The sequence below is a fragment of the Mustelus asterias genome, chromosome 13, assembly GCF_964213995.1.
Source record: "Mustelus asterias chromosome 13, sMusAst1.hap1.1, whole genome shotgun sequence".
Taxonomy (NCBI): Eukaryota; Metazoa; Chordata; class Chondrichthyes; order Carcharhiniformes; family Triakidae; genus Mustelus; species Mustelus asterias.
In genome coordinates this window covers 1723992-1747063 of record NC_135813.1, presented here as the reverse complement: position 1 = coordinate 1747063, position 23072 = coordinate 1723992, and the positions used below count along the sequence as shown (strand labels likewise).

The window sequence follows — 23072 nt, the reverse complement described above, 5'->3', positions numbered from 1 at the left end:
TGTCTGTGACTGCCCCCAGCGCCTCCCCCCCGGAGACTGCCCCCCAGTGACTGCCCCCCGGAGACTGCCCCCCAGTGACTGCCCCCCAGCGCCTCCCCCCCGGAGACTGCCCCCCAGTGACTGCCCCCAGCGCCTCCCCCCCGGAGACTGCCCCCCGGAGACTGCCCCCCGGAGACTGCCCCCAGTGACTGCCCCCCGGAGACTGCCCCCAGTGACTGCCCCCAGTGACTGCCCCCCAGCGCCTCCCCCCCGGAGACTGCCCCCAGTGACTGCCCCCCCCCAGAGACTGCCCCCAGTGACTGCCCCCCAGCGCCTCCCCCCCGGAGACTGCCCCCAGTGACTGCCCCCCCCCAGAGACTGCCCCCAGTGACTGCCCCCAGCGCCTCCCCCCCGGAGACTGCCCCCAGTGACTGCCCCCAGTGACTGCCCCCCGGAGACTGCCCCCAGTGACTGCCCCCAGTGACTGCCCCCCGGAGACTGCCCCCAGTGACTGCCCCCCAGCGCCTCCCCCCCGGAGACTGCCCCCAGTGACTGCCCCCAGTGACTGCCCCCCGGAGACTGCCCCCAGTGACTGCCCCCAGTGACTGCCCCCAGTGACTGCCCCCCGGAGACTGCCCCCAGTGACTGCCCCCCGGAGACTGCCCCCAGTGACTGCCCCCCGGAGACTGCCCCCCGGAGACTGCCCCCCGGAGACTGCCCCCAGTGACTGCCCCCCAGTGACTGCCCCCCGGAGACTGCCCCCAGTGACTGCCCCCAGTGACTGCCCCCAGTGACTGCCCCCAGTGACTGCCCCCAGTGACTGCCCCCCAGTGACTGCCCCCCGGAGACTGCCCCCAGTGACTGCCCCCCGGAGACTGCCCCCCGGAGACTGCCCCCAGTGACTGCCCCCAGTGACTGCCCCCAGTGACTGCCCCCAGTGACTGCCCCCAGTGACTGCCCCCCAGTGACTGCCCCCCGGAGACTGCCCCCCGGAGACTGCCCCCAGTGACTGCCCCCCAGTGACTGCCCCCCGGAGACTGCCCCCCGGAGACTGCCCCCAGTGACTGCCCCCAGTGACTGCCCCCAGTGACTGCCCCCAGTGACTGCCCCCAGTGACTGCCCCCAGTGACTGCCCCCCAGTGACTGCCCCCAGTGACTGCCCCCAGTGACTGCCCCCCGGAGACTGCCCCCAGTGATTGCCCCCAGTGACTGCCCCCAGTGACTGCCCCCCGGAGACTGCCCCCAGAGACTGCCCCCAGTGACTGCCCCCCGGAGACTGCCCCCAGAGACTGCCCCCAGCGAGACCCAGGAGAGGGCAGCACGGTAGCACAGTGGTTAGCACTGCTGCTTCACAGCACCAGGGACCCGGATTTGATTCCCGGCTCGGGTCACTGTCTGTGTGGAGTCTGCACGTTCTCCCCGTGTCTGCGTGGGTTTCCTCCGGGTGCTCCGGTTTCCTCCCACAGTCTGAAAGACGTGCTGGTTAGGGTGCATTGACCATGCTAAATTGCCCCTCAGTGTTACCCGAACAGGCGCTGGAGTGTGGCGACCAGGGGATTTCCACAGTAACTTCATTGCAGTGTTAATGTAAGCTGACTTGTGACACTAATAACTAAACTTAAAACACTTCACTTCATATAGGAAGATGATTGTTTCTGAATTTTAAGTCTGGCCGAGGGGACGGGGAGCGATTGGACTCAGTGGGAGGTCAGAAGAAGGCGATTGGGTGAGTTTAATTAAAGTCACAAAGTTAACCTGACCTCCGGTTTGGACTTGAACCAGGGAGGCAATTCTCCGAGTCTGTTACTCTGCTCCAGCAACACAGAGGGCCGGGGCCGTATCGCAGGCTCCCCGCTGGGCCACAGGCTCCCCGCTGGGCCACAGGCTCCCCTCTGGGCCACAGGCTCCCCGCTGGGCCACAGGCTCCCCGCTGGGCCACAGGCTCCCCGCTGGGCCACAGGCTCCCCACTGGGCCACAGGCTCCCCTCTGGGCCACGGGTTCCCTGCTGGGCTGCAGGCTCCCCGCTGGGCCACAGGCTCCCTGCTGGGCCATAGGCTCCCCGCTGGGCCACAGGCTCCCCTCTGGGCCACAGGCTCCCCTCTGGGCCACAGGCTCCCCGCTGGGCCACAGGCTCCCCGCTGGGCCACAGGCTCCCCGCTGGGCCGCAGGCTCCCCGCTGGGCCGCAGGCTCCCCACTGGGCCATAGGCTCCCCGCTGGGCCATAGGCTCCCCGCTGGGCCGCAGGCACCCCGCTGGGCCACGGGTTCCCTGCTGGGCTGCAGGCTCCCCGCTGGGCCACAGGCTCCCTGCTGGGCTCCCCGCTGGGCCGCAGGCTCCCCGCTGGGCCGCAGGCTCCCCGCTGGGCCACGGGCTCCCCGCTGGGCCGCGGGCTCCCCGCTGGGCCACAGGCTCCCCGCTGGGCCACAGGCTCCCCTCTGGGCCACAGGCTCCCCGCTGGGCCACAGGCTCCCCGCTGGGCCACAGGCTCCCCGCTGGGCCACAGGCTCCCCACTGGGCCACAGGCTCCCCTCTGGGCCACGGGTTCCCTGCTGGGCTGCAGGCTCCCCGCTGGGCCATAGGCTCCCCGCTGGGCCATAGGCTCCCCGCTGGGCCGCAGGCACCCCGCTGGGCCACGGGTTCCCTGCTGGGCTGCAGGCTCCCCGCTGGGCCACAGGCTCCCTGCTGGGCTCCCCGCTGGGCCGCAGGCTCCCCGCTGGGCCGCAGGCTCCCCGCTGGGCCACGGGCTCCCCGCTGGGCCGCGGGCTCCCCGCTGGGCCACAGGCTCCCCGCTGGGCCACAGGCTCCCCTCTGGGCCACAGGCTCCCCGCTGGGCCACAGGCTCCCCGCTGGGCCACAGGCTCCCCGCTGGGGATAAAAGGTTCTTTCTCAGAATGGCAACCGGCGACAAGTGGTGTCCCGCAGGGTTCAGTGTTGGGGCCACAGCTGTTCTCTTTATATATTAACGATCTAGATGACGGGACTGGGAGCATTCTGGCCAAGTTTGCCGATGATACAAAGATAGGTGGAGGGGCAGGTAGTATTGAGGAGGTGGGGAGGCTGCAGAAAGATTTAGACAGTTTAGGAGAGTGGTCCAAGAAGTGGCTGATGAAATTCAACGTGGGCAAGTGCGAGGTCGTACACTTTGGAAAAAAGAATAGAGGCATGGACTATTTTCTAAACGGTGACAAAATTCATAATGCTAAAGTGCAAAGGGACTTGGGAGTCCTAGTCCAGGATTCTCTAAAGGTAAACTTGCAGGTTGAGTCCGTAATTAAGAAAGCAAATGTAATGTTGTCATTTATCTCAAGAGGCTTGGAATGCAAAAGCAGGGATGTACTTCTGAGGCTTTATAAAGCACTGGTTAGGCCCCATTTGGAGTACTGTGAGCAATTTTGGGCCCCACACCTCAGGAAGGACATACTGGCACTGGAGCGGGTCCAGCGGAGATTCACACGGATGATCCCAGGAATGGTAGGCCTGACATACGATGAACGTCTGAGGATCGTGGGATTATATTCATTGGAGTTTAGGAGGTTGAGGGGAGATCTGATAGAAACTTACAAGATAATGAACGGCTTAGATAGGATGGACGTAGGGAAGTTGTTTCCATTAACAGGGGAGACTAGGACGCGGGGGCACAGCCTTAGAATAAAAGGGAGTCACTTTAGAACAGAGATGAGGAGAAATTTCTTCAGCCAGAGAGTGGTGGGTCTGTGGAATTCATTGCCACAGAGGGCTGTGGAGGCCGAGACGTTGAGCGTCTTCAAGACAGAAATTGATAAATTCTTGATTTCTCGAGGAATTAAGGGCTATGGGGAGAGAGCGGGTAAATGGAGTTGAAATCAACCATGATTGAATGGTGGAGTGGACTCGATGGGCCGAATGGCCTTACTTCCGCTCCTATGTCTTATGGTCTTATGGTCTTATGGGCCACAGGCTCCCCACTGGGCCACAGGCTCCCCTCTGGGCCACGGGTTCCCTGCTGGGCTGCAGGCTCCCCGCTGGGCCACAGGCTCCCCTCTGGGCCACAGGCTCCCCTCTGGGCCACAGGCTCCCCTCTGGGCCACAGGCTCCCCGCTGGGCCACAGGCTCCCCGCTGGGCCGCAGGCTCCCCGCTGGGCCGCAGGCTCCCCACTGGGCCATAGGCTCCCCGCTGGGCCATAGGCTCCCCGCTGGGCTGCAGGCTCCCCGCTGGGCCACAGGCTCCCTGCTGGGCTCCCCGCTGGGCCGCAGGCTCCCCGCTGGGCCGCAGGCTCCCCGCTGGGCCACGGGCTCCCCGCTGGGCCGCGGGCTCCCCGCTGGGCCACAGGCTCCCCCCTGGGCCGCAGGCTCCCCGCTGGGCTGCAGGCTCCCCGCTGGGCCGCAGGCTTCCCCCTGGGCCGCAGGCTTCCCGCTGGGCCGCAGGCTCCCCGCTGGGCCGCAGGCTCCCCCCTGGGCCACGGGTTCCCTGCTGTGCCGCAGGCTCCCCGCTGGGCCACGGGCTCCCCGCTGGGCCGCAGGCTCCCCGCTGGGCCGCAGGCTCCCCGCTGGGCCACGGGCTCCCCGCTGGGCCGCAGGCTCCCCCCTGGGCCACGGGTTCCCTGCTGTGCCGCAGGCTCCCCGCTGGGCCACGGGCTCCCCGCTGGGCCGCAGGCTCCCCGCTGGGCCGCAGGCTCCCCCCTGGGCCACGGGTTCCCTGCTGTGCCGCAGGCTCCCCGCTGGGCCACAGGCTCCCCGCTGGGCCGCAGGCTCCCCGCTGGGCCGCAGGCTCCCCCCTGGGCCACGGGTTCCCTGCTGTGCCGCAGGCTCCCCCCTGGGCCACGGGTTCCCTGCTGTGCCGCAGGCTCCCCGCTGGGCCGCAGGCTCCCCGCTGGGCCACGGGCTTTGCGTGTCTCCGGGACCCGGAGTACCGCTGTTGTCAGCTCCGCGCTGATTTCTGCTTTAAATATTTAAATCTGCATTTAAATCCCATTAGCGGGCCCGGGACTGATGTCTATTCATTTAACTATTTACTGAAATCATCGCTGATGCACAGAAAGATGTCACTCTGACTTGGTGTCAGATTTAAACTGCCAATGGGAAATGGGGGAACCACATCGCAGGGATCACGAGATTGGGTGCGCGGTTCTCTCTGAGGTTAGTTACTGGCGACTTTACTCATCCACAGAATGCAAAACGCAGCTCAGTTTACATCAGACACTGCCCGGGGACAGGGAGAAAACACAGAGGCACCCAGAGAATCTCTGATCTCCCTCAGAGACAGGGACAGCTCCAGAGCGCTGGAGAATTGCAAATATTACACCTGTTCCCTAGAAAGGTGCAACGATAAACTGAGCAACTGCAGGCCTGTCACTGAGCTTTCCTGATGCAGAAGATTATAGAATAATGCAGGGAAAATTACACTGGGACAAGCCTCAAGCAGACAGCAAGAGGATTCATTTAAAACCTTGTTATACAAGCAGGGTATTGAGATAAGGACAGTGCACATGGAGTTCTGTATTTATAATTCAGAATATTTATCAATCCGAGGGGTAGATATCCCACACAGACAGCAAGAAGGTAGTTTCCCTGAAGATTAGCAATTATCACCATTACACAATTCGGAGGAATACTCACTGGAGGCCCCGACAGACCAGATGGTCCCTTCGGTCCCAATAATCCCCGGGGTCCCTGCGGGAGAAAAAACAGTCATGCCGGAAAGAATAATCTCATCAACTCACCACTATCCACAATCAAACACTCCCACACCCCTCACTGTAACACTCTGATATACCCCACACCCCACACTGTAACACTCTGATATACCCCACACCCCTCACTGTAACACTCTGATATACCCCACACCCCACACTGTAACACTCTGATATACCCCACACCCCTCACTGTAACACGCTGATATACCCCACACCCCTCACTGTAACACGCTGATATACCCCACACCCCTCACTGTAACACGCTGATATACCCCACAACCCTCACTGTAACACTCTGATATACCCCACACCCCTCACTGTAAAACTCTGAAATACCCCACACCCCTCACTGTAACACGCTGATATACATAGAACATAGAACATTACAGCGCAGTACAGGCCCTTCAGCCCTCGATGTTGCGCCGACCAGTGGTACCAATCTAAAGCCCCTCTAATCTACACTATTCCAATATCATCCTTATGTTTATCCAATAACCACTTGAACGCTCTCAATGTTGACAAGTCCACCACTGCTGCAGGCAGGGCATTCCACGCCCTTACTACTCTCTGAGTAAAGAACCTACCTCTAACATCTGTCCTATATCTCTCACCCCTCAATTTAAAGCTATGTCCCCTCGTGCTAGCCAACACCATCCGAGGAAAAAGGCTCTCACTATCCACCCTATCTAATCCTCTGATCATCTTGTATGCCTCTATTAAGTCACCTCTTAACCTTCTTCTCTCTAACGAAAACAACCTCAAGCCCCTCAGCCTTTCCTCATACGATTTTCCCACCATACCAGGCAACATCCTGGTAAATCTCCTCTGCACCCTTTCCAACACTTCCACATCCTTCCTATAATGCGGCGACCAGAACTATACGCAATACTCCAAATGCGGCCGCACCAGAGTTTTGTACAGTTGCAGCATGATCGCCTGGCTCCGAAACTCAATCCCTCTACCAATAAAAGCTAACGCACCGTACGCCTTCTTAACAACCCTATCAACCTGGGTGCCAACTTTCAGGGATCTATGCACATGGACACCCAGATCTCTCTGTTCACCCACACTGTAAGAAGTCTCACAACACCAGGTTAAAGTCCAACCGGTTTATTTGGTAGCAAATACCATAAGCTTTCGGAGCACAGCTCCTTCGTCAGATGGAGTGGATCCACACTACCAAGTTCATCCACACTACCAAGTACCTTACCATTAGCCCAGTACTCTGTATTCCTGTTACTCCTTCCAAAGTGAATCACCTCACATTTCTCCGCATTAAACTCCATTTGCCACCTCTCAGCCCAGCTCTGCAGCTTATCTATGTCCCTCTGAACACACTGATATACCCCACACCCCGCACTGTGACACATCGTCCTGGGAACGCTCCATACTCACAGGCTCTCCGGGTAACCCTCTTGGACCCACTTCTCCATCGTCTCCCTGAAAGAGAGTGAGTGCTGTTACTGGACACAGTCTGTGTTAACTCGAGTCTTCCGCGGGACACAGCTTCCAAAGCAGAGGCAGTGACCCCTGACCCCATACTCACCCTCTCTCCATCCTCCCCGGACGGTCCTGGGGGTCCCTGTGGCCCAGCGTCCCCCTGGGGAGAGGAAATTAAATCAGACCTGTTAAAATATCCAACTAGAGTTTGTTGTAAAATTGTAATGACACTTTACATCTGATTCTGGTCCAGGACTCTGCATCTCCTGCTATGTAACCTTGTCTGATTGACTTGTGTCTCATAAGACAGATTGCAATATGAAAGGCGCTATTTAAATGCAGATTGTTGTTTTTGCATTCAGTCCTGTAATACCCAATGTCACCACCAGATGGTGATGCTGTCTCTCAGATCTCCCAGCGCTGGAACCTTCCACAGTCCATTTTAAACCAGTAACCTGCTCTTTAATAACTTTCTAATTAATAACTTTCCAATGAGTAACTTTCTAATTAGCTTTGTGTAATTGGTAAAGTGACTGATATTTTATAATTTCAGTGAAACCACCGAAAAATGATCAGAATTTTGTGCCTTTAATTTTGTCCCAGTATTTGTGACTCCCCCCCAGTGACACTGCCCCTTTGGCACTGCCCCTTGCACTGTCCGGGTGCCAGGTGGCAATGTGCAGCTTTGACCCTCAACCCCCGAGGCCTACAGGCATGGTCATCCTGACTGGAATTTGCTTTTGAGCGCCAGTGACAGCCCCTAGTGACTGCCCCCCCCAGAGACTGCCCCCAGTGACTGCCCCCCCAGAGACTGCCCCCAGTGACAGCCCCTAGTGACAGCCCCCCCAGTGACAGCCCCCAGTGACTGCCCCCCCCAGTGACAGCCCCTGGTGACTGCCCCCCCCGAGAGACTGCCCCCAGTGACAGCCCCTAGTGACTGCCCCCCCCAGTGACAGCCCCTAGTGACTGCCCCCCCAGTGACTGCCCCCCCAGTGACTGCCCCCCCAGTGACTGCCCCCCCCAGTGACAGCCCCCCCCAGTGACAGCCCCTAGTGACTGCCCCCCCAGTGACTGCCCCCCCAGTGACTGCCCCCCCCAGTGACAGCCAGTGACAGCCCCTAGTGACTGCCCCCCCCAGTGACAGCCCCTAGTGACTGCCCCCCCCAGTGACTGCCCCCAGTGACTGCCCCCAGTGACTGCCCAGTGACTGCCCCAGTGACTGCCCCCAGTGACTGCCCCCAGTGACTGCCCCCAGTGACGCCCCCCCAGTGACTGCCCCCCAGTGACTGCCCCCCCAGTGACTGCCCCCAGTGACTGCCCCCCCAGTGACTGCCCCCCCAGTGACTGCCCCCCCCAGTGACTGCCCCCAGTGACAGCCCCCCAGTGACTGCCCCCCCAGTGACTGCCCCCCCAGTGACTGCCCCCAGTGACACCCCCCAGTGACTCCCCCCCAGTGACTGCCCCCAGTGACTGCCCCCAGTGACTGCCCCCCCAGTGACAGCCCCCAGTGACAGCCCCCCAGTGACTGCCCCCCCAGTGACTGCCCCCAGTGACTGCCCCCCAGTGACTGCCCCCCCAGTGACAGCCCCCAGTGACAGCCCCCCAGTGACTGCCCCCCCAGTGACTGCCCCCAGTGACTGCCCCCCAGTGACTGCCCCCAGTGACTGCCCCCAGTGACTGCCCCCCCAGTGACTGCCCCCAGTGACTGCCCCCCAGTGACTGCCCCCCAGTGACTGCCCCCCAGAGACTGTGCCCAGTGACTGCACCCCCAGTGACTGTGCCCAGTGACTGCACCCCCAGTGACTGCGCCCAGTGACTGCTCCCCAGTGACTGCCCCCCATGACTGCGCCCCCAGTGACTCCCCCCCCCCAGTGACTGTCCCCAATGAGACCCAGGAGAGGGTGGCACAGTGGTTAGCGCTGCTGCCTCACAGCGCCAGGGACCCGGGTTCGATTCCCAGCTCGGGTCACTGTCTGTGTGGAGTTCGCACGTTCTCCCCGTGTCTGCGTGGGTTTCCTCCGGGTGCTCCGGTTTCCTCCCACAGTCCGAAAGACGTGCGGGTTAGGTTGATTGGCCGTGCTAAATTCTCCCTCCGTGTACCCGAACAGGCGCCGGAGTGTGGCAACTAGGGGATTTTCGCAGTAACTTCATTGCAGTGTTAATGTAAGCTGACTTGTGACACTAATAAATAATCTTAAAAACACTTCACTTCATATTTGAAGATAATTGTTTCTGAATTTTAAATCTAGCCGAGGGGACGGGGAGCGATTGGACTCAGGGGGACGTCAGAGGAAGGGGATTTGGTGAGTTTTAATTAGAGTCACAAAGGTAACCTGATTCCCAGTCTGGGCCTGAACCAGGGAGGCGATTCTCCCAGCCTGTTACCCTGCTCCAGCAGCACAGCGGGCCGGGGCCGTATCGCGGCCTCCCCGCTGGGCCGCAGGCTCCCCGCTGGGCCACAGGCTCCCCGCTGGGCCACAGGCTCCCCGCTGGGCCGCAGGCTCCCCGCTGGGCCGCAGGCTCCCCGCTGGGCCGCAGGCTCCCCGCTGGGCCACAGGCTCCCCGCTGGGCCACAGGCTCCCCGCTGGGCCGCGGGCTCCCCGCTGGGCCACAGGCTCCCCGCTGGGCCACAGGCTCCCCGCTGGGCCGCGGGCTCCCCGCTGGGCCGCAGGCTCCCCGCTGGGCCACAGGCTCCCCGCTGGGCCGCAGGCTCCCGCTGGGCCGCAGGCTCCCCGCTGGGCCGCAGGCTCCCGCTGGGCCGCAGGCTCCCCGCTGGGCCACAGGCTCCCCGCTGGGCCGCGGGCTCCCCGCTGGGCCACAGGCTCCCCGCTGGGCCGCAGGCTCCCGCTGGGCCGCAGGCTCCCCGCTGGGCCGCAGGCTCCCGCTGGGCCGCAGGCTCCCCGCTGGGCCACAGGCTCCCCGCTGGGCCACAGGCTCCCCGCTGGGCCGCAGGCTCCGTGTGTCTCCGGGACCCGGATTTCCGCTGGTGTCAGCTCCGTGCCGGAAATCAGAACTCAGCGTGGAGCTGCTTTAAATATTTAAATCCCATTCGCAGGCCAAGGACTGAAATCTGTGGGCCTGCTGGCCTCTCCCCCACCCCCCGCTCCACCCAGGGGGGTGATTCACTCCAGTGGGGTTTGCAAGAGCACCCCACAAACAGGGAGCCAGGGGACTGACCCCTCTGGAGAGAAGGGAGGCCATCGAGGCCCCACCAGGAGGTCAGGGGTAAGGGTGATGCCCCCTGGCATTGCCAGCCTGGCACCCTGGCACCGCTCACTGGGCATTGGGCAGTGTTAAGGGGGGGCGAGGCCTCTGGGGGTGATCTGTGGGTGGTCTGGGGATGTGGGGGGTCCCACTGTCACTCTGCACTTGGGATCCGTGGCAAGAGGAGAAAGGACAGTGATCGGGACGGAGCATCTGGGTTGGGGTGGGGTGGGGGGGGGGGTGCGGGGGGGGAGCTGGCACGTAAATGTCTGGGAGGTCAGCAATCAGGTGGTGGGGGGTCAGAAGGGCAGTATTGCGGGATCGTGGGGTCACGGGGCTGGCCAGCGATTGGGAGGTCGGCAGTGCGGGGCCAGTGCGCCTGCTCCGAACTCGGCACTGACAGATCCGCACATGCACAGTGGCGCACTCAGCGCTACGCTGCCGGCCTCTCCAGCGGGAATAGGCCACGCCCCTAGATTCTCAGCCTGAATCTCCCTCGGGAATTCTGCCGTGCTCAGAGTGTGGAATATCTCATAGAAACATAGAAAAACTACAGCACAGAACAGGCCCTTCGGCCCCACAAGTTGTGCCGAACATATCCCTACCTTCTAGACCTACCTATAACCCTCCATCCTATTAAGTCCCATGTACTCATCCAGGAGTCTCTTAAAAGACCCTATTGAGTTTGCCTCCACCACCACTGACGGCAGCCGATTCCACTCGCCCACCACCCTCTGTGTGAAAAACTTCCCCCTAACATTTCCCCTGTACCTACCCCCCAGCACCTTAAACCTGTGTCCTCTCATAGCAGCCATTTCCACCCTGGGAAAAAGCCTCTGAGAGTCCACCCGATCTATGCCTCTCAACATCTTATACACCTCTATTAGGTCTCCTCTCATCCTACGTCTCTCCAAGGAGAAAAGACCGAGCTCCCTCAGCCTATCCTCATAAGGCTTGCCACTCAATCCAGGCAATCTCGCTAAAAAACCAAAGGGATTTCCTCCAGTTTTTGCGCAAATTCGGCACTTGGAATTTTCTTGGGAGAATCTTGGCCCATTGCAGCTCTGAATCGAGACAGCGAGGAGAGCGAGGGCGAGGGGAGCGAGGGCGAGGGGAGCGAGGGCGAGGGGAGCGAGGGCGAGGGGAGCGAGGGCGAGGAGAGCGAGGGCGAGGGCGAGGGGAGCGAGGGCGAGGGGAGCGAGGGCGAGGAGAGCGAGGGGAGCGAGGGCGAGGGGAGCGAGAGCGAGGGGAGCGAGGGCGAGGGGAGCGAGGGCGAGGGGAGCGAGGGCGAGGGGGGTGAGGGTGAGGGGGGCGAGGGGAGCGAGGGCGAGGGGAGTGAGGGTGAGGGGGCGAGGGGGAGGGGAGCGAGGGCGAGGGGAGCAAGGGGGAGGGGAGCGAGGGGGAGGGGATCGAGGGCGAGGGGAGCGAGGGTGAGGAGAGTGAGGGGGAGGGGGGCGAGGGTGAGGGTGAGGTGGGCGAGGGGGAGGGGAGCGAGGGCGAGGGGAACGAGGGCGAGGGGAGCGAGGGTGAGGAGAGCGAGGGCGAAGGGGGGAGGGGAGCGCGGGCGAGGGGAGCGAGAGGGAGGGGAGCGAAGGCGAGGGGAGCGAGGGTGAGGGGAGCGAGGGTGAGGAGAGCGAGGGCGAGGGGAGCGAGGGCGAGGGGAGCGAGGGTGAGGGGAGCGAGGGGGGTGAGTGCGAGGGCGAGGGGGGTGAGGGTGAGGGGAGCGAGGGCAAGGGGAGCGAGGGCGAGGGGAGTGAGGGGGAGGGGGCGAGGGGGAGGGGTGCGAGGGGAAGGGGGGCGAGGGCGAGGGGAGCGAGGGGGAGGGGGGGCGAGGTGAGGAGGAGGGGGGCGAGGGGGAGGGGGGCGAGGGGGAGGGGGGCGAGGGGGAGGGGGCCGAGGGGGAGGGGAGCAAGGGGGAGGGGAGCGAGGGTGAGGAGAGCGAGGGGAGCGAGGGTGAGGGGAGCGAGGGTGAGGGGAGCGAGGGGGAGGGGAGCGAGGGGGAGGGGAGCGAGGGCGAGGGGAGCGAGGGGGAGGGGAGCCAGGGGGAGGGGAGCCAGGGGGAGGGGAGCCAGGGGGAGGGAGAGGGGAGCGAGGGTGACGGGAGCAAGGGGCAGGGGAGCGAGGGGGAGGGGGGCGAGGGGGAGGGGGGTGAGGGGGAGGGGAGCGAGGGGGAGGGGGGGCGAGGGGGAGGGGGCGAGGGGGGCGAGGGCGAGGGGGGCGAGGGGGAGGGGGGCGAGGGGGAGGGGGGCGAGGGGGAGGGGAGCGAGGGGGAGTGGAGCGAGGGCGAGGGGAGTGAGGGCGAGGGGAGCGAGGGCGAGGGGAGCGAGGGGGAGGGGAGCGAGGGGCAGAGGAGCGGGGCGAGGGGGAGGGAGAGCGAGGGGGAGGGGAGCGAGGGGGAGGGGGTGTGAGGGGGAGGGGAGCGAGGGGGAGGCGAGCGAGGGGGAGGGGGTGTGAGGGGGAGGGGGGCGCGAGGGGGAGGGAGAGCGAGGGGGAGGGGAGCGAGGGGGAGGGGGTGCGAGTGGGAGGGGGCGAGGGGGAGGGGGGCGAGGGGGAGAGGAGCGAGGGGGTGGTGGTGCGAGGGGGGCGAGGGGGTGGGGGTGTGAGGGGGAGGGGGCGAGGGGGAGGGGGGCGAGGGGGAGGGGGTAGATGGCTCTGATTACAGCAGTCAGGGAAATGGGGGAGATAGAGAGGGTGAGGGAGGGTCGGAGACCCCCTGTCATCAGGGGCTGGGGGTCTGTAACCGAGGGGGAGTTGAGACTGGGGTTAACAGAATGGTGCAGCACAGAGTGAAGAATGATCCCGGATCAGCCCCAACAAGTCATCCCATTTCTCCATGTCACCGAGTTTCCATTCTGTGAGGATTCAGGGATTGGTTGAGAGACGATGAGGATGATTGAATGGAGCAGAGAAAGAGAAAAGCTCCCTCCCCCGGGGGACAATCCCGTCACAAAGCGAATCCGCGCTCACTCACACACTGAGAATGAGCAAAGGAAACATGAACCATCCGCCATCCTCACACACTCATTACTGCTCCAAGCTGACAGCAATCACACACCAAAACCAGAGCAACAGCTCCACACACAACACAGCAACTCACACAGCAATACAGCACCGGGTTAGAGTAAAGCTCCCTCTACACTGTCCCCATTGAACTCTCCCAGGACAGGTACAGCACCAGGTTAGAGACAGAGTAAAGCTCCCTCTACACTGTCCCCCATCAAACACTCCCAGGACAGGTACAGCACGGGGTTAGATACAGAGTAAAGCTCCCTCTACACTGTCCCCATCAAACACTCCCAGGACAGGTACAGCACGGGGTTAGATACAGAGTAAAGCTCCCTCTACACTGTCCCCATCGAACACTCCCAGGACAGGTACAGCACGGGGTTAGATACAGAGTAAAGCTCCCTCTACATTGTCCCCATCAAACACTCCCAGGACAGGTACAGCACGGGGTTAGATACAGAGTAAAGCTCCCTCTACACTGTCCCCCATCAAACACTCCCAGGACAGGTACAGCACGGGGTTAGAGTAACGCTCACTCTACACTGTCCCCATCAAACACTCCCAGGACAGGTACAGCACGGGGTTAGATACAGAGTAAAGCTCCCTCTACACTGTCCCCATTGAACTCTCCCAGGACAGGTACAGCACGGGGTTAGATACAGAGTAAAGCTCCCTCTACACTGTCCCCCATCAAACACTCCCAGGACAGGTACAGCACGGAGTTAGATACAGAGTAAAGCTCCCTCTACATTGTCCCCATCAAACACTCCCCGGACAGGTACAGCACGGGGTTGGATACAGAGTAAAGCTCCCTCTACACTGTCCCCATCAAACACTCCCAGGACAGGTACAGCACGTGGTTAGATACAAAGTAAAGCTCCCTCTACACTGTCCCCCATCAAACACTCCCAGGACAGGTACAGCACAGGGTTAGATACAGAGTAAAGCTCCCTCGACACTGTCCCCATCAAACACTCCCAGGACAGGTACAGCACGGGGTTAGATACAGAGTAAAGCTCCCTCTACACTGTCCCCCATCAAACACTCCCAGGACAGGTACAGCACGGGGTTAGATACAGAGTAAAGCTCCCTCTACACTGTCCCCCATCAAACACTCCCAGGACAGGTACAGCACGGGGTTAGATACAGAGTAAAGCTCCCTCTACACTGTCCCCCATCAAACACTCCCAGGACAGGTACAGCACGGGGTTCGATACAGAGTGAAGCGACACTGGAATTAATACTCACTCTGTTTCCTTTCTCACCAGGCAGACCAGGGAGTCCATCAAAACCTCGATCACCCTGTCAGAGCAGAAATCATTTTGGTTCAAGCAAAATGTTAGGAAGTAATTCATTTTCATCTGACACGCTCCGTGTGTGTGTCTCACTGTCAGCTCCTGTACGGTCCATGTGTGTGTCTCAGTGTCAGCTCCTGTACGATCCGTGTGTGTGTCTCAGTGTCAGCTCCTGTACGGTCCGTGTGTGTCTCAGTGTCAGCTCCTGTACGGTCCATGTGTGTGTCTCAGTGTCAGCTCCTGTACGATCCGTGTGTGTGTCTCAGTGTCAGCTCCTGTACGGTCCGTGTGTGTCAGTGTCAGTGTCAGCTCCTGTACGGTCCGTGTGTGTGTGTGTCAGTGTCAGCTCCTGTACGGTCCGTGTGTGTGTGTCAGTGTCAGCTCCTGTACCGTCCGTGTGTGTCTCAGTGTCAGCTCCTGTACGATCCGTGTGTGTGTGTCAGTGTCAGCTCCTGTACGGTCCGTGTGTGTGTCAGTGTCAGCTCCTGTACGGTCCGTGTGTGTCTCAGTGTCAGCTCCTGTACGGTCCGTGTGTGTCTCAGTGTCAGCTCCTGTACGGTCCGTGTGTCTCAGTGTCAGCTCCTGTACGGTCCGTGTGTGTCTCAGTGTCAGCTCCTGTATGCTCCGTGTGTGTGTCTCAGTGTCAGCTCCTGTACGGTCCGTGTGTGTGTGTCAGTGTCAGCTCCTGTACGGTCCGTGTGTGTGTCTCAGTGTCAGCTCCTGTACGGTCCGTGTGTGTGTGTCAGTGTCAGCTCCTGTACGGTCCGTGTGTGTGTGTCAGTGTCAGCTCCTGTACGGTCCGTGTGTGTGTCTCAGTGTCAGCTCCTGTACGGTCCGTGTGTGTGTGTCAGTGTCAGCTCCTGTACGGTCCGTGTGTGTGTCTCAGTGTCAGCTCCTGTACGGTCCGTGTGTGTGTGTCAGTGTCAGCTCCTGTACGGTCCGTGTGTGTGTCTCGCATTGGGGTTTGCTGTGGGTACCTTCCGTCCAGACGGCCCTGGCATTCCTCTGGATCCATCAGCGCCCGCTCGACCCTGAAACAGAACAGTCAGAGATTAATGTGCCCTCTCTCACTGGGGTACAGGGTCCCCCCCCCCTCCTGAAGGTGCTGACTCTCACTGGGGTACAGGGTCCCCCCCCTCTCCTGAAGGCGCTGACTCTCACTGGGGTACAGGGTCCCCTCCTCTCCTGAAGGTGCTGATTCTCACTGGGGTACAGGGTTTCCCCCTCCTCTCCCGAGGGTGCTGACTCTCACTGGGGTACAGGGTCCCCCCCCTCTCCTGAAGGTGCTGACTCTCACTGGGGTACAGGGTCTCGCTCCACTTTGGGGGGTGGGCTCTACCCCATGTTACGAAACACTTCCAACATCACCCTGAATAGCCTGACTTTCATTCTAACTCCAGTTCTGCCCCCTCGCTGGGATTAACTGCGCTAAGTTGCCCCTTTCTGTCCCAAGTTGTTAGGGTTAGGGAGGTCAACAGGATAAATAAGTGGGGTTCCGGGGAAAGGGTCTGGGTAGGAGGCTTCTTTGGAGAGTCCAGGCAGACTCAATGGGACGAATGGCCTGCTTCTGTGCTGTAGGGTTTCTATCATTCTATGAACTCCCTTCCTAACAGCACAGTGGATGTACCTACACCACAGGGACTGCAGCGACTCGAGAAGGCAGCTCACCACCACCTTCCCCAGGGGCAACTAGGGATGAGTAATAAATGCTGCCCTCGCACACACCCCACAAACTAATAAAAACTTCAGCAAATTGTGTATCTCCCTCAGCCCCACACCCATAATCATCTCACAGCACAGGAGGCCATTCTTCCCATCGTGCTCGTGCCAGCTCTTTGAACGGGTTATCCAATTAGCTCCACTACCCCCTCCCCCCCCCAACTCTTTCTCCAGAGTCCTAGAAATACACCCCCGCCCCCCAAAATATTTCTCCAATTAGAAAACTGAGGAACACAGGACTAGGAGGAGGCCATTCTGCCCATCCAGCCCTTTCTGCCACTCAATGTGATCATAGCTGAACTGTGACCTAACCTCCTGTCCCCTCATACCTCAGATTCACACAAATCATCGATCTCAGGTTTAGAATTAACGATCGAGCAACAATCACTGCTTGCCGGAGAGAGTCCCAAATTTCTACAACCCGATTTCGCTCCTGAGAGATCGGTCCCTTGCTTTTACACAACATTCCCCTCGGTCCTGGAATTCCCCCCACGGGAAACCACGGGAGTACAATGTTGGTAAATGTGAGGTCATCCATTTTGGTAGGAATAACAGCAAAATGGACTATTATTTAAATGGTAAAAAATTGCAGCATGCTGCTGTGCGGAGGGACCTGGGTGTCCTTGTGCAGGAATCACAAAGAGTTGGTTTGCAGGTGCAGCAGGGAATTAAGAAGGCAAATGGAATTTTGTCCTTCATTGCTTGAGGAATGGAGTTTAAAAACAGTGAGATTATGTTGCAGCTGTATAAGGTGCTGGTGAGGCCACACCTGGAGTACTGTGTACAGTTTTGGTCTCCTTACTTGAGAAAGGATATACTGGCACTGGAGGGGGTGCAGAGGAGATTCACTAGGTTGATTCCGGAGTTGAGAGGGTTGGCTTATGAGGAGAGACTGAGTAGACTGGGGCTATACTCACTGGAATTCAGAAGAATGAGCGGAGATCTTATAGAAACATATAACATTATGAAGGGAATAGATAAGATAGAAGCAGGGAAGTTGTTTCCACTGGCGGGTGAAACTAGAACTTGGGGGCATAGCCTCAAAATAAGGGGAAGCAGATTTAGGACTGAGTTGAGGAGGAACTTCTTCACACAAAGGGTTGTGAATCTGTGGAATTCCCTGCCCAGTGAAGCAGTTGAGGCTACCTCATTGAATGTTTTTGAGGCAAGGATAGATACATTTTTGAACAGTAAAGGAATTAAGGGTTATGGTGAGTGGGCGGGTAAGTGGAGCTGAGTCCACAAAAAGATCAGCCATGATCTTATTGAATGGCGGAGCAGGCTCGAGGGGCCAGATGGCCGACTCCTGCTCCTAGTTCTTATGTTCTTATTCTCTCCGTCAGCATCACCTCTTCATCTTAATGTCAGGAAAATCAGCCTGAAATCTCAGAGAATACATCCCCGCTTTGTGTTTAATCTCTCGGCCTATCCACTGGAATCCAAGTCACATTCCGGTCAATCTACCCTGCGCTCCCCCCAAGGTTAATAAATACGTCAGACCCCACTTGGAAACTGTGCTCAGCTCCATTCGCCTCATTACAGGAAGGATGTGGAAAAGATTGAAAGGATGCAGAGGAGATTTACAAGGATGTTGCCTGGATTGAGTGGCACGCCTTATGAGGATAGGCTGAGGGAGCTCGGTCTTTTCTCCTTGGAGAGACGTAGGATGAGAGGAGATCTAATAGAGGTATATAAGATGTTGAGAGGCATAGATCGGGTGGACTCTCAGAGGCTTTTTCCCAGGGTGGAAATGCCTGCTACGAGAGGACACAGGTTTAAGGTGCTGGGGGGTAGGTACAGGGGAGATGTTAGGGTAAGTTTTTCACACAGAGGGTGGTGGGAGAGTGGAATCGGCTGCCGTCAGTGGTGGTGGAGGCAAACTCAATAGGGTCTTTTAAGAAACTCCTGGATGAGTACATGGGACTTAATAGGATGGAGGGTTATAGGTAGGCCTAAAAGGTAGGGATATGTTCGGCACAACTTGTGGGGCCGAAGGGCCAGTTTTGTGCTGTAGTTTTCTATGTTTCTATACCCCCAAGGCATGGAGCTCCTGAATGGACCCCGGGGTCTCCAGCTGCGGTCAGGATCCCATGGTCTCCAGCTGTGGTCTGGGAGTCTCCAGCTGTGATCTGGATCCCGGGGTCTCCAGCTGTGGTCTGGAGTCCGGGTTCTCCAGCTGTTGTCTGCGGTCCGAGGTCTCCAGCTGTGGTCTGGGGTCCGGGGTCTCCCAGGTGTGGTCTGGGGTCCGGGTTCTCCAGCTGTTGTCTGCGGTCCGAGGTCTCCAGCTGTGGTCTGGGGTCCGGGGTCTCCAGCTGTGGTCTGAGGGTCTTCCAGCTGTGGTCTGGGGGTCTCCAGCTGTGGTCTGGGGGTCTCCCGCTGTGGTCTGGGGGTCTCCAGTGTGGTCTGGGGGTCTCCAGTGTGGTCTGAGGGTCTCCAGCTGTGGTCTGAGGGTCTCCAGCTGTGGTCTGGGGGTCTCCCGCTGTGGTCTGGGGGGCCTCCAACTGTGGTCTGGGGGTCCCCAGCTGTGGTCTGAGGGTCTCCAGCTGTGGTCTGGGGGTCTCCCGCTGTGGTCTGGGGGCCTCCAGCTGTGGTCTGGGGGTCTCCCGCTGTGGTCTGGGGGGGCCTCTAGCTGTGGTCTGGGGGGGGCCTCCGGCTGTGGTCTGGGGGGTCTCCAGCTGTGGTCTGGGGGACTCCAGCTGTGGTCTGAGGGTCTCCAGCTGTGGTCTGGGGGTCTCCCGGGCTGTGGTCTGGGGGTCCTCAGCTGTGGTCTGGGGGTCTCCAGCTGTGGTCTGAGGGTCTGCAGCTGTGGTCTGGTGGTCTCCAGCTGTGGTCTGAGGGTCTCCAGCTGTGGTCTGGGGGTCTCCCGCTGTGGTCTGGGGGTCTCCAGCTGTGGTCTATCTGGGGTTTTCGCTGCAGTTCTGTCTTCACCATCTTGGATTCGAGCCGTTACTGAAGGGCGCACATTCCAGATTCTCGCTGAGTGAAGAAACATTCTCCCCAACTTCCCCCCCTCGGGGTCTTTTCCTGATTCTCTCCAATCTGTGTCCCTCCGGTTACCCCCCCCCGCCTCCCCGGGAAACACTTTCTCCTCATTTATCCTTCCTGATATTGAAAACCTCGATCAACACTTCATCCTTCCGATTCCTCCCGATCCAGCACCTACACCCCCAACCCCCCCCAGACCCCTACCCTCTCCCACACCCCCACCCCCCCAGACCCCCACCTTCCCCCACACCCCCACCCTCCCACACCCCCACCCTCCCCCACACCCCTGAACCCCACCTCCCCTACACCCACACCCCCACACACACCCACCCTCCCACACCCCCACCCTCCCCCACACCCCCCCACCCTCCCACACCCCCACCCTCCCCCACCCCCCCCACCCTCCCGCACCCTCCCCCACACCCCTGAACCCCCACCTCCCCTACACCCCCAACCCCCCAAAACCCCCAACTCCCCTACACCCCACCTCCCCTACACCCCCACCCTCCCCCACACCCCCACCCTCCCCCACACCCCCACCCTCCCCATACCCCCACCCTCCCCACACCCCTGAACCCCCACCTCCCACACCCCCACCCCCCCAGACCCCACCCTCCCCCCCCCCCCACCCTCCCCCACACCCCCACCCTCCCCCACACCCCTGAACCCCCACCTCCCCTACACCCCCAACCCCCAAAACCCCCACCTCTCCTACACCCCCACCTCCCCTACACCCCCACCACCCGTACAACCCCACCCCCCCAAAACCCCACCCTCCCTACACCCCCACCTCCCCTACACCCCCACCTCCCCTACACCCCCACCTCCCGACACCCCCACCTCCTCGACACCCCTCCCCCACCCGCCAACCCCATGCCATCCTGACCTCCTCTCCCCCTCCCCCTGACCCTCATCCCCACCCTGCCCCTCCCCATCACCCCCACCCTCTCCCCCTGCTGTGGTGGGATACTCGTAACCCTAAACGTGGCCCCGTAGACAGAAGGTTAACGGGCCCGGATCCGTGTGCACTCACCCTGCGGCCTGGTTTCCCTGTGGGACCCGGCGGACCCTGCGCCCCTCGCGGACCCCTGCGTTAAAGAGAGAACGAGATTGTGAGTAACTGGACAATGAGAGCATTCTCTGTGGACACCGTTCCCCCACCCCCCCACCCCCGCACCGCCCCTCCCCACCCCGCCGCCCCCCCCCCCCCCCCCCCCCCGCCCCCCCCTCCCGCACCGCCACCCCGGCCACACGTGTTTCTTATCAGCAACAGGTTCAAATCTCCCCGGAACATTTCACACACTCAGCTCGTTACAGAACAAAACCTATTCACTCAGCAAATGAAATAAAGAAAGCTACCAATTTATACACAGCAAGATCCCACAGTTAGCGATGTGAAAATAACACATTATCGATTTTGAGCAACGTCAGCTCCAGAACACGAGATGGGGAAGAATTGACTGGAATGGAATCTTTAGATCGACCCAGACAACCACACAACGACCTGACTCAGTGCCTCAGCTAAAAGATGCACCTTACAACAGTGCGGCACTCCCTCAGCACTGACCCTCTGACAGTGCGGCACTCCCTCAGCACTGACCCTCTGACAGTGCGGCACTCCCTCAGTACTGACCCTCTGACAGTGCGGCACTCCCTCAGTACTGACCCTCTGACAGTGCGGCACTCCCTCAGTGCTGACCCTCTGACAGTGCGGCACTCCCTCAGTACTGACCCTCTGACAGTGCGGCACTCCCCTCAGTACTGACCCTCTGACAGTGCAGCACTCCCTCAGTACTGACCCTCTGACAGTGCAGCACTCCCTCAGCACTGACCCTCTGACAGTGCAGCGCTCCCTCAGTACTGACCCTCTGACAGTGCGGCACTCCCTCAGCACTGACCCTCTGACAGTGCGGCACTCCCTCAGCACTGACCCTCTGACAGTGCAGCGCTCCCTCAGCACTGACCCTCTGACAGTGCGGCACTCGCTCAGCACTGACCCTCTGACAGTGCGGCACTCCCTCAGCACTGATCCTCTGACAGTGCGGCACTCCCTCAATACTGACCCTCTGACAGTGCGGCACTCCCTCAGTACTGACCCTCTGACAGTGCGGCACTCCCTCAATACTGACCCTCTGACCAGTGCGGCACTCCCTCAGTACTGACCCTCTGACAGTGCGGCACTCCCTCAGCACTGACCCTCTGACAGTGCGGCACTCCCTCAGTACTGACCCTCTGACAGTGCGGCACTCCCTCAGCACTGACCCTCTGACAGTGTGACACTCCCTCAGCACTGACCCTCTGACAGTGCGGACACTCCCTCAGCACTGACCCTCTGACAGTGCGGCACTCCTTCAGCACTGACCCTCTGACAGTGCGACACTCCCTCAGCACTGACCCTCTGACAGTGCGGCACTCCCTCAGCACTGACCCTCTGACAGTGCGGCACTCCCTCAGCACTGACCCTCTGACAGTGCGACACTCCCTCAGCACTGACCCTCTGACAGTGCGACACTCCCTCAGCACTGACCCTCTGACAGTGCGACACTCCCTCAGCACTGACCCTCTGACAGTGCGGCACTCCTTCAGCACTGACCCTCTGACAGTGCGACACTCCCTCAGTACTGACCCTCTGACAGTGCGACACTCCCTCAGTACTGACCCTCTGACAGTGCGGCACTCCCTCAGTACTGACCCTCTGACAGTGCGGCACTCCCTCAGTACTGACCCTCTGACAGTGCGGCACTCCTTCAGCACTGACCCTCTGACAGTGCGACACTCCCTGGAGTATGTATTAAGTGGGATTTGAACCACGATGTCATGATTCTGGGGGTGAGGGGCCTCGGTGGCCGGAAGTTGGATTCACTGTACCTTCACAATGCATTCTGGGATAGTTAGTGATTGTTCCAAATGGAAGGTTGTGAATTAAAGATCGATTAATGTCGCAAAGTCTCTGCTGGTTAACATCGCAATGCACACATTGATTAGATTTCATATCTCGTCAACTCTCTCTCACCTGAGGGCCCACGTCTCCCACGTCACCCTTGATGCCGAGGTATCCAGGAGGCCCCTGGGGGGAAAAGGAAAAACAGTTAGCAGCCATGAGTGGACAATCAAACCCCTTCCCACTCTGTACCCTCCCGCATGGCACCCCTTCCCACACCCCCCACAAACTCGCTCACCCCACCCTCCACCCCCCCACACAAACATGCTCACCCCACCCTCCCCCCCCCCACAGCCTCGCTCACTCCGCCCTCCACCCCCCCACAGCCTCGCTCACCCCACCCTCCACCCCCTCCCACCCCCCCCACAGCCTCGTTCACCCCACCCTCCTCCCCCCCCACAGCCTCGCTCACTCCGCCCTCCACCCCCCCAACACCCTCACTCACCCCGCCCTCCACCCCCCACAGCCTCACTCACCCTGCATCCCCCCCTCGCTCACCCCGCCCTCCACCCCCCACAGCCTCACTCACCCTGCATCCCCCCCTCGCTCACCCCGCCCTCCACCACCCCCACACCTCACACAGCCTCGCTCACCCTGCACTCCACCCCCCCACACCCCACACATCCTCTCTAACCCTCCACTCCCCCTCGCTAACCCTCCACTCCCCCTCGCTAACCCTCCACTCCCTCGCTAACCCTCCACTCCCTCGCTAACCCTCCACTCCCTCGCTAACCCTCCACTCCCCCCTCGCTAACCCTCCACTCCCCCCTTGCTCACCCTCATCCCCACTCTATTCCTCAGCCTGACTCCACGACTGTCTCTCATTTCCA

General features: G+C 60.6%; 1 protein-coding gene across 1 annotated transcript in view; it reads right to left on the bottom strand.

Moving 5' to 3' along the window:
- col5a1 (procollagen, type V, alpha 1) overlaps positions 1-23072 on the bottom strand; it is a 160251-nt gene that overhangs the window by 117411 nt on the left and 19768 nt on the right. Inside the window, exons 6-12 of the mRNA XM_078226156.1 lie at positions 22316-22368; positions 20335-20389; positions 15575-15628; positions 14551-14604; positions 7199-7252; positions 7048-7092; positions 5576-5629 (exon numbers count right to left, since the gene is read on the bottom strand). Coding sequence (XP_078082282.1) covers positions 5576-5629; positions 7048-7092; positions 7199-7252; positions 14551-14604; positions 15575-15628; positions 20335-20389; positions 22316-22368 — 369 coding nt within the window. The remainder of the gene's footprint in view (positions 1-5575; positions 5630-7047; positions 7093-7198; positions 7253-14550; positions 14605-15574; positions 15629-20334; positions 20390-22315; positions 22369-23072) is intronic.